General features: G+C 40.4%; 1 protein-coding gene across 1 annotated transcript in view; it reads right to left on the reverse strand.

The window, feature by feature from the left end:
• The window catches only part of MYO3B (myosin IIIB), a 197,707-nt gene that overhangs the window by 124,298 nt on the left and 61,255 nt on the right, over positions 1 to 12,154 (reverse strand). Inside the window, 1 exon segment of the mRNA XM_086615897.1 lies at positions 7,938 to 8,093. Within this exon segment, the coding sequence (XP_086472023.1) occupies positions 7,938 to 8,093 (156 nt within the window).

Below are 12,154 nucleotides of genomic sequence, written 5' to 3' on the forward strand. Positions count from 1 at the left end.
GTATCCTGGGCTGCATCCAAAGAAGCGTGGCCAGCAGGTCAAGGGGAGTGATTCTGCCCCTCTACTCTGCTCTCGTGAGACTCCACCTGGAATACTGCGTTCAGCTCTGGAGCCCCCAACACAAGAAGGACATGGAGCTGCTGGAGCGAGTCCAGAGGAGGGCTACGAAGATGATCCGAGGGCTGGAACACCTCTGCTATGAAGACAGGCTGAGAGAGTTGGGGCTGTTCAGCCTGGAGAAGAGAAGGCTCCATGGTGATCTTATTGCAGGTTTCCAGTATTTAAAGGGGGCCTACAGGAAAGCTGAGAAGCGGACGTTTTACAAGGGCGTGTAGTGATAGGACAAGGGGCAAGGGATTTAAACTGAAAGACAGGAGATTTAGATTAGATATAAGGAAGAAATTTTTCACTCAGAGGGTGGTGGGGCACTGGAACAGGTTGCCCAGAGAAGTTGTGAATGCCCCATGCCTGGAGGTGTTCAAGGCCAGGTTGGATGAGGCTTTGAGCAACGCGATCTAGTGGAAGGTGTGCCTGCCCATGGCAGGGGGGTTGGAACTAGGTGATCTTTAATGTCTCTTCCAACCCAAACCATCCTAGCATTCTACGATCTTCGCCTGGAGTCTTACCAGACTCTAGGGCAGAATGAAAAAAAAATGACTAGAGCTTCAGGCATTACGCATGTTTCTTTTCATTAACAGGTTTACAGTGATCAAAGGTATAGTACAGCTTTATAGAATAAGTAAAAGAGAAAATTCTTGCCTCAGACAAAGTGCTATCTAGTTTTTGTAGGTATAATGTATTCAGTAAAGCTATTAATAGCCATTTCATAAGTAGAGGAACAGAGAAATATTGAGGGTAAGTGATGCAACAGAGGTTACACAATGGTTCATAGAGAGAAGAGGAATAAAACACAAACCTCTACCATATTTTTGTATTATAATTCAGAGAGCGCCTAAACATTCTTGGTATTGTACTGAAATGCAATTGCACGAATCTATCTTGAAGAATTTATCCCTGAAATACAGCAAGATTACTATCAACTCAATTTCTTCTTTACTTTGAGAATACAGAATAAGCCACAAACTCTTTATCAACACTCAATTATTATTACTGTATGCAAAACATTTTTATAATTCTGCTTATCATTCCTGACCAATGTTTGCATGTTTTGGTGTCCACACCTTACTGTAACTTAGATTCCTACTTTTTTCCAGTTCTGTAATTTAATGCTACATGAGGTACAAGTCTGTAGGAATTAATTACATTTCTTGTTCTCACAATGTTATCATGCATGAGGACATTATTTGAATAAAAAAAAAAAACAGCGACAAAAAATCCAACTGAGAGAGAGCCTGTGATAGCATTGTCTCTGATTTTAAGAAACGCTTCCTGCCTAGAGGCAGCTATATATTGATGGGAATAAGAGTGCTCTGGCTTCCAAGATGAACTATAAATCAGTATCCACTTATTAAAAAGTAATGATGTATTTGACTTTAGAATAGATGGGAAAGAAAAACTCAGCCTTGCTGGAACAAATACATGTGAAGCAATGATAAAAATAGAACTAGTGGACTGTTTATCACAGAATACACTTCTTAAAATTAAACTTTATATTACTACTTCTATGGCAAAGCTGTTAATGAGAAATACATTGTTGTTAATTAGCATTTATGCCCTGGTATTGTTAGAAACCAGACAAAACATACACATAGTTAATTGATTGCTTATAAAAGGGATACAGAGAAGAGATAAAGACCCAGAGCTCATCCTTATGCAGCTGTGACACTGGACTTTCTCACAAAGTTTTTCCTCATGACAGTGTAATAAACAGGCAATGCAGGAGTCGAGTGCTGATGCTGAAATTTCAGCTTCACTCAAGACCGTAGCAAAACTCAAGGATTTCAGTCTAAAATATGCCAACAGATGAAAAAACAATCTTCTTCCTCACTACAAGTGGGGAAAGAGGGGTACCCTGGCTGGGTTTTCTGAATCTGAAAATACTTTTTTCCATAAAGATAGGAGATATTTGCATTTTACTGATGAAAATAATTTAAGGAAAAGTAAAGCTGGTGGAAAAGTTTCAGAGAGCATATCTGTCAGTTAAAAAAGCAGGAAACTAAAAAAAAGTAATTTTAAAAGTAATCTTTTACTAGCATAAACCTTTTATTTTTTCCTAAAGGAAATAATAGAGTATAAAGCTTTCTAGTAAGTTATCTCATGGCAAAGTGACAACAATATGTTTGTCAGCAACAAATGTGTGCATTAGTAGGCTCCTTTGAGCTCAGCAAAGACAATGAAGTGCCCCTTCAGTTCAGAGGTATGAAGAACTGTGATGAACTTAAGGCTGCTACACTGCACACAAAGAAGTTTATAAATGAAGAATGAGAGAAACTGAATTAAGGAGACATTTCAGTGCGTGGCTCCAGAGGTTGATCCAGATGATCCTGTCAGAAGGGGACAGCTTCTTTCTACCCCTCTCCCCTTTATTCCTGGTCATGTGATGCATTCCCTCCTTTACTTCAGCTATGTCAGTTGAGGCACTTCTCTGCAATCACTAACACAGCAGGAAATTACACACACATTATCTGCGTGTTTCTGTTGGCTTAGTTTTTTCTCTTACTTCAGAAGCTCTAGCTCAGAAGGTTTTGACAATCACTGGACTTGCAACAAAAACAGGATCATGAGCTTGTTCCTGGAAGCTGTGGGAAAATGAGAGAAAGAAGCCAGTTCTCTTCTTTTCAGTAGCAGTGAATTTCTAGATCGCTTTCCGCATCTCTCCATCATACCTTCTAAACCAGTAGTACTGACTTTCTAGTTTGCAGGCTTGCTCTCAGGCACAATGACCCAAATAGGGTTCCCAAATGTCCCCAGATAGGCAAAACTGGCCCTGCTCAATTGGAAAAAGAATCCTATTAAAAAAAAACACAGGTGCTGAGTCAGTAAAGAAAGATGCAAGATGCAAAGCACTGATGCTGGAAGACTTTCAACTGAGCCAAAACCCACATAGCTCCTGATCAGTTGTCATCACCAGTGACTTCCTGGGTTTCCTCACAGTAGAAGTGCTGTTACCATAAGCATCCTGATGATTTTTCAGTTTCTGGAAATTTTCAGCCTGTGCTCTGAGAGTTCCATGGCAGTATAAATGGGAGAACATTTTATTTTACTTATCTTTTAAATGATGGATCTGTAGTTTTGCTGTACTCCTAAAAAAGGGCATCTACTTTTCTTTCTTTCCGAACACCAGTGAATTAATGCATATTTCATTGTACCTGTCATGTGCATATCAATAAACAGCAAAAGCATGCACATATATCCAATGGTATAATAGAAAGGTTTTACTCTACATGGGTTTTAATTGGCCTCTTTACTTTGAAGTGGTGACTATACATTCAGATCACTTCTACAGATCACCACAAATGAATGCCAGTAAATTTTTTTACAGTATCATCTGGTCATGTGTTCTTCTGCATGTCAGATTTGGTGTTCAAAATTATTTTATAAATGCATTACAGAGTTTTTAAAAGCTTTTAATTAGTACCAATTTTCCTAGGGGGTACTACGTCCCTTTTACAGAGCCAAGCTCTTTACTATTATGAGACTATGTCTATGCCTCTGGGGAAAATTGTAATTAGATACTCCTGGTGGTTGGTTCTCTTGTAATAATCTTATGTTTATAGTCCAATATTAACTCTCTGGCCCACAGACTTGATTATTTTGCAGAGATATGCTTTTGCCATCTCATTTAATTTATCTTGATCAAGTTTCAAATCTTTGGAAAATCAACACTTCATCATTCTGAACAATATGTTGTAGATTTCAATAGTAAGTGATCATTAAATTTTTGTCCTCACTGGGCATGCTCTCAGCCCTGATCAAAGTGGGCTGGTTCTTCAAAGAACAAGTACGGACATCATAGTATAAGGCTACAACAATCAGAAAGACAGTCTTTAATAGCAGTTAAGCCCATTGACTTCAAAGCCAAGCCAATAGCAAGGTCCACTGGCTTCAAAGTGAAGGCAAAGACAACTATTTCTCCAGCAGCCTAATCATGTCTCCCCTTCTATAGGTATGTAGGGGACAAAAGGAAGTCCAAGGAGAACGTAGGCCCCCTCCGGAAGGATACTGGTGCTCTGGTCACCCGGGACATAGAGAAGGCTGAGGTACTCAATGAATTTTTTGCCTCAGTCTTCACTGATAAAGCCTCTTGTCTTACCACCCAAGCTGTGGAAAGAACTAGCAGGGACTGTAAGGATGAACCACCGCCCACTGTACTTGAAGAGCAGGTTCGGGAACATCTGAGGAACTTGAAGGTGCACAAGTCCATGGGACCTGATGAGATCCATCCGCGGGTCCTGAAGGAACTGGCGGATGAAGTTGCCAAGCCACTGGCCATTGTATTTGAGAAGTCGTGGCGGTCTGGCGAGGTCCCCGATGACTGGAAGAGAGGGAACATAACCCCCATTTTTAAAAAGGGGAACAAGGAGGACCCGGGCAACTACAGGCCGGTCAGCCTCACCTCTGTGCCTGGCAAGGTCATGGAGCAGATTCTCCAGGGAACCATGCTAAGGCACATGGAGAGCAAGGAGGTGGTGGGTGACAGCCAACATGGCTTCACCAAAGGCAGATCGTGCCTGACCAACTTGGTGGCCTTTTATGATGGGGTGACAACATCGGTGGACAAGGGTCGACCAACGGATGTCATCTACCTGGACTTGTGCAAAGTTTTTGACACTGTCCCGCACGACATTCTTCTCTCTAAACTAGAGAGGCATGGGTTTGATGGATGGACCACTCGGTGGATAAGGAATTGGCTCAATGGCCGTACTCAGAGAGTAGTGGTCAACGGCTTGATGTCCATGTGGAGACCGGTCACGAGTGGCGTCCCTCAGGGGTCCGTGTTGGGCCCGGCCCTCTTCAACATCTTTGTCGGTGACGTGGACAGTGGCATGGAGTGCACCCTCAGCAAGTTCGCCGATGACACCAAGCTGTGTGGTGCCGTTGACACGCTGGAAGGGAGGGATGCCATCCAGAGGGACCTCGACAGGCTGGAGAGGTGGGCCCATACCAACCTCATGAAGTTTAACCAGGCCAAGTGCAAGGTCCTACATCTGGGTCATGGCAATCCCAGGCACAATTACAGACTGGGTGGAGAATGGATCATGAGCAGCCCTGAGGAGAAGGACTTGGGAGTACTGGTGGACGAGAAGCTCAATATGAGCCGGCAATGTGCTCTTGCGGCCCAGAAGGCCAACCGCGTCCTGGGCTGCATCAAGAGGAGCGTGGCCAGCAGGTCGAGGGAGGTGATTCTCCCCCTCTACTCTGCCCTCGTGAGACCTCACTTGGAGTATTGCGTCCAGTTCTGGAGTCCCCAACATAAGAAGGACATGGACCAGTTGGAGAGGGTCCAGAGGAGGGCCACGAAGATGATAAGAGGGCTGGAGCACCTTTCCTATGAGGACAGGCTGAAAGAGTTGGGGCTGTTCAGCCTGGAGAAGAGGAGGCTCCGGGGTGACCTTATAGCGGTCTTCCAGTACCTCAAGGGGGCCTACAAGAAAGATGGGGAGAGGCTGTTCAGAAGGGCCAGTTGTGATAGGACAAGGGGTAATGGTTTTAAATAGAGGGAGGTAGATTCAGGTTGGATATTAGGAAAAAATTTTTTACCATGAGAGTTGTAGAACACTGGAACAGGTTGCCCAGAGAGGTGGTGGATGCTCCATCCCTGGAGACGTTCAAGGCCCGGTTGGATGAGGCCCTGAGCAACCTGATCTAGTTGGAGATATCCCTGTTCCTTGCAGGGGGGTTGGACTAGATGACCTTTGAAGGTCCCTTCCAGCCCTAACGATTCTATGATTCTATCGTTCACTCACAGAGGAAGAAGGCATCTGATTCAGAGGCATGGCTAAAAGCAAACCAAGAGTCCAGGAAAGAACAAGCCGAGTACAAAAAATCTGCTGAGAATAGAGCTTTAAGAGTAGAAAAGGAACTTCAACAGATCTGGGAAAGGTGAATTCAATGATGAGTAAGAAAAAGAGGGCTGTGAGCTAAACTATCAGGTGAGGAGGAACACCAAGAACAGAGAAATGGCTGGAAAACCAGAAGAACCTGGACTAGGACTTGCTGACAATGGCGGAGATTAGAAACAGAAGCTATTGGAGTGGTAGAGGAAGAAGACACAAGCTGACTAACAGGAGAACAAAGCCTTAAGGACAAACAGAATGAACAGTGAATGGAGACTGATAGGAAAAAATGGGTCAGATAATGACCTCAGAGAGGGAACATGGGACTAGCTGGCCAAGTAAATTTGGGGGCATCAGGGACAATAATAGAACTAAGACTGCTGGGGAGGATAAGACTGGGACTAAACCCATTGCAACAGAGTCCCCTTCACCACTGAAATCTGCAGGTGCTACTGCATACAAGTTGCAAATAATCATGCTTGGCAAACAAAATATTTAAGATAGGTTAGGTAGTGACAGGATGGACAAAGAGTTAAATTCCCTTAGGTGAGCACTGATTTGCTGGGAAGCAAAATTCTTCCTAAATTCCAGTCATGCAGAAGCATAAGCTGCAGAAGCTTTTCTGTCACATCACTCCCGGTTAATATATGGAAAGGCTGGAGGAAAGAAATGCTGTCTTGGTCTTGATTCCTTCTCACTCCACTTTATGGAAATAGATCGCAGAAGAACATACTGGAATACCGTGAGGAATCCATTTCAGAGCTCTTAGCACAAGGATCATTTCACTGTGTCTATGTCTTCTATTTGGTCAGCAGCTGGAAAAACCCTGATACCTTTTAGGCAGCCAACCCACAGCTGTAGACAATCTGATCTGTGAGGTGCTACATGGGGGAGGTCTGCTTAGGAGGCTAGATACAGCAGAAACTTCCACTGTAACACTGGCATAGCTCTCTCACCCACAGCAAGCAGTTCCTGATACAGTTTTCCAGAAAGGAAAACAAACAAACAAACCAACCCCCCCAAAACCCCACAGAAGTCAACTTCACCTTGAAACTTCACTTACAGCTATTCCTTTATTTCATCTTGCACATTTTTTGTTTGGGCTTTCAGCATTTAAGCTCAAGTCTTACGGCATTTAAGTATATACATGTTTATGACTTATGAATCATGACATTTAATTTTCTTCATCAACATTAGTAGGTGTTTGTTTATAACAACGGACCAGAGCTTATCTCATTCTAGACAAATTTCATATTACAGAATGATTGCTGAGCTTGGGAAGGTGTGTTCATTTGCATTTAATTCTCCTTTGAAATAGTGAAATTCTGCCACCCTCTGGACAACAACTAAGACATATTTACAATCAGCCTCAAAAGTAAAAAATAGCACTGCCACTGATAAACGTTAATTGCTTTTTAAGCACATTTTAAAATTAATCACTAGGCTGAATGAAAAATAGCAGTTACTATTAAACTACAGACAAAACAATTACTTTAAGTACTGAACAGCCTTCTTACTAATAGTATCTAATCAAACAGCAAACATCAAAGTGTTCTGTTCTTAACCTTTTCTAGTAGTCACTTCATTGTTCACAGTTGTATTTTTAAAGATCTGCTACCAAAATATGATATAATTTTTCATCATGCCAATATGTATTTCCACAAACCAGAACATTCTGGAATTATTAGCACCTCCGTGACTGAGACAAAAGTGAATACACATAAAAGAGAGTTCACCGGGAGAAAGAAGGCTAAGGAGAAGGCTGCATTATGACTGATATAATTAGCTTTAAAAAGTGTCAATGGGAAAACAAGACTCTTGCATTCACATGACATGCAGCACTTATTGCTAATAGTATTGCTAGTCAATGCATTAATATGATCATTTGAAAGAGTAAATGTCTGTGCATTCAAATTTACGAACTGTGCTTCCAGGATTAGTGTGGGGAAGGAGGACTGCAGCATATATGTTGTACAGTACCTTGTTTTGGCTATGGAGCCTAGCTGCTGTTGCTCTCGGATGAGCTGAGCCAGCTGTTTTTGCAGAGACATATCTTTACCATGTACTTGTTTAATAAACGGATGCTCCAAAAGGTGGGTGACTGAAGGACGCTTTTCAAAATCCTTGATAAGACACCTGTGACAGAGAAATAGTGGTCTCAGGCAATGATGTTACTTCATTACAGCATGATTTGAGTTGGCTTACTGTGTGGCTGCTATTGTACAGTAGTTTCCACTGTATGCAACAAGACTCTTCCTCTACATTGGAATAAATCTAGCATAAAATGCTTAACTAAGTGAATTCACCCTACAAGTATACTAGTATAAAGGCTATGAAATCGAGCTTATTTAATCTGTCTTTTAACTGTAACTAGCTTACTATGAAAAAAAGGCACCATATCTATTACGTACTGTACAGTTAATATACATTAAACATAACCTAAGAAGAATAGACAATATTTAATTCACTTCAATTTTCTACCTCTTCTCCAATGAGAGTTTTGACAAAGAACTGCAGGATATAGCCTAATAAAAACCACAAGTGAAACCTGTGATACAACACTAGTCAGAACAATTTGATATGGAGCTCTGTTTTGTTTTTAAAATGAATGTTTCAGGTAGATCTTCTATATTGCAAGAGTAAGTGTTAGCATAAGAATCAGAAAATTCTGCAAACCTACATAATTCAGACTGGGAGAGAAATGAATGAGTCAGAACTAAATGCTAGCCAGGGTACCAAAGTTCTATGATAGAAACAGGTGATCTAGTAACGAGTAAAGAGATATATCCTATTAAATTAGCATAAAATAAAGTATCATGTTAATTTATATAATTAATATTTAAAATTGAGTAAGCCACGATTAAAGATGAGTTCTTTTCTGTACAATAAAGCTGATATAATACAGTCCAACAGAAGAATGATCTAACATGATTAAACTACTTTAAAAGTACCCTCTAATTCTTTATATTAAAGTATTCTGTTTATCTTGCTCAAATAATAATATTAACAGAATATTTCAGAACGTGAAAAACAAATGCTGCAATTCAGTCCATATCTCCCTTTCAGCATTTATCAGTTCAGTGAATTATAGCCCAAGATGAGTTTATTTGATGAGATGCATTTGTATTACATACTTCACAATTACATCTCATATCTGCTGATATTGTGATACATCTAAAGTACTTCCTTAACAGGGCCAAATATCACAAATAAAGATTATCTTCTAGCCCAAAGTTCAATGAAACTTTAATACCTTTCAGAATAATTTATATTCTAGCAATATCAATAACAATTTGCAAAATTTAAACTACATCTAAAAAAAAAATAAACCATACACATTAATTGATTTCAAATACTACCAAACAGATTAGCAAATGATTAAAGTTTAGCCTCACCTCAAATACTTTACTGAAGCCTAAAGTCTGGTCTTGAAATGATCCTGAAATATCTTTTAACATAACTTTAAGACTTTAGGTTCCTGAAAACCATTTTCCCAACCTCTTCTTGGCATGTTTAGTCCAGAAAAGACAGTCTGTAAAATGTGCTACCAGTTTTATAATTATTTTGGTGAATTTTGCTATAGCTAGAACTGTAGCCACCTGACAGAAAGACTAAAGTAACAGAACCTGCTTTATCTCCATCCCTCTGAGTGTAAGGCTATAAGCACCAGTCCTTCCCTCCCATGAAGAGATCCATCACTGCCTTCAAAAGGTTCTGACACCACCTCCATTCCCCCTTTCCTTTTGTGATCCATGGTCTTTAAAAGTCAATACATCCACACAGACAACATGGTCCATGACAATCCTGGTTAAATTTATACATTTCCTGAGAAAAAGGAAAAAAAACATTTGAAAAGAGAGATCGCATTAGTCAGGAAGGCAGAGGGAAAAAAAATCAAACCAACAAAAAGCTGTGAAGCATACAAAATCACAGATTGATGCCAAGTATCTGAAGTGGAGATTTCAGTCTGAAAAGCTCATGCACTTATGTGATTTTTACCATTCTAACAATAATTATGAATTTATAGTATTTATGCTATATTGTTAAGATATAAATTTGCTTGTTAAATTTTACTACATCAGGATTTTTTCAGTAATATAACTGAATCCAAGTGAAGCCATGTCATAGAATCACAGAATAATTTGGGTTGGAAGGGACCTTTACAGGTCATCTAGTCCAACCCCCTTGCAATGAGCAGGGACATCTTCAACTACATCAGGTTGCTCAGACACCCATCCAATCTCATCTTGAACGTTTCCAGGGAGAGGGACATCTGCCACCTCTCTAGGCAGCCTGTTCCAGTGTTTCAACACCCTCATTATAGAAATTACTTTGTAATATCTAGTCTGAATCTACCCTCTTTTAGTTTAAAACCATTATGCCTCGCTCTATCGCAACAGGCCCTAATATCATGGCAGTTACTTTTCCAATAATAACAACATTAGAGTTTACATAGATTCTCTTCAAGAAATTACACAGTTCCAGACAGAATATCTTGTGTTTACCAAAAGTGTGAAGAACATACAAATCTTTTACCTAGTGGTATGCAATTATTAATATAAATTCTACTCTGGACTCTGGAATAATGCACCTCCAAAGAAACTCTATAGACACGATCCAGAAGTTGCAAGAGAATCTTTTCCATGTAGATGGCCCCTAGGTGAAACATCCAAACGTTTAGGATATTGTATTCATTAAAGAAACCCAACAAGAAGAGAGAGAAGGAAAATATTTTAGGGAAAAAACGTTCTTAGCTTCTCTATTACGTGCCCGAAATGCTAGCTGCTTGGGTCTGGCAGGTGTTTTAATCAGCACAGGTAATTTCTGTCAGGGAGGTAGTCTTGAAGACTACTTTAGGATCACCTTTGTTTCTGTTGCATACTCCTGCCAATTCCCTGCTGATTATTCACTTTGCATGCATGCTACTTTTGTGCTTTGCAACTATCAAAATTTATATATAGTTTAATCTCTATGTAGCCTTCATTCTCTGGTAGTAGAATATTTTTACAGTCTGTGGTCACTTAGGATTTCACTTGAAACACAAGTAAAACTTCATTAATTCCTAAGACGACCAGGCTAATGACACAAGATACATCCACATGATTCTGTGATCCAAGTCTCTGTTCCAAATTCAGACAGAGCACACCTAAGCTTCTGCCAAGCTTGTGCCTATACCAGGAAGAACAGAGCCCTTTCATATGGTTAGTGAGATGCCACAACGAAGCAGAGAGCAAGTAACTCACAGCTGTGTAAGGGTGAGGGACAACTCTTGTGTGAGTACTTCTACTTCAGTTGAGGGAAGAGATTGAAGGAGAATGTACATCTCCAGTGAAGTTGGTTTGATCCGTCAAGTTAAGTGGCAAGTTCCTAGCACATTAGGAACACAGCAGCAGAAAGACCAGGCAGGTCACAGAAAACCGAAGCATGTATGGCATATACACTCCTTTTGCTCTGAAACAGAGCAGAAGTGTTGACACAGTCATTTCTAGAAATTACTCCTTATTATGTTTCAAGTGCCAGTAACCAGCATGCAGCTTAGTCACAGTAGGTATTGTGGGCTCAGTGAGTACTCAGATGTTCAGTGCCAATTTGGTGTATCACCAGGCCTGCTGAGACGGAGTGCAGGATGGAGACCTGTCATGACACTGAAAAGACAGTCCTTATGTTTCTCCTCTTGGTGCACATTCCTTTGTCCTAATTCCTCTCTACGTAGACAAGACCTATTAATATTATAAGGCATATTTATATGCTCTGCTTCTACACACTGTCAATTCAACTGTCTTGCTTTGAGTGTCACACTGAATGCATGCTGTTGCTGTTCTTAGTCACCATTAGCCATAAAATAACAATTCTTGGGCACCACCTACGTGCTAGTGAAAAATGATACATCAGACTGTCAGTGTCACTGCAGGTGTTCAGTAAGGTATCTCCTATGCTGGAAGCAGTATTGACACTATACTGCTCTGCACAAAAAATTAATTTAATATAGAATATCAGCTCTTACAATGCTAAAGCCTGAATGAAAGTGAGCTTTATCACAGTGTTTTCTACTGACCTGCACTCTGAACTAGAACTACAATGTGTGAAAAAGTTACTCATATAGGTGCCTGAGTCCAAAGTTGCCAGTACATTCACTCAGGAGATGTATTCCATGTAAAGTCCAGAAAAAAAAAAATCAAGAAGTAATACACAAAAAT

This window comes from Tauraco erythrolophus, chromosome 8 (genome assembly GCF_009769465.1).
Source record: "Tauraco erythrolophus isolate bTauEry1 chromosome 8, bTauEry1.pri, whole genome shotgun sequence".
Lineage (NCBI taxonomy): Eukaryota > Metazoa > Chordata > Aves > Musophagiformes > Musophagidae > Tauraco > Tauraco erythrolophus.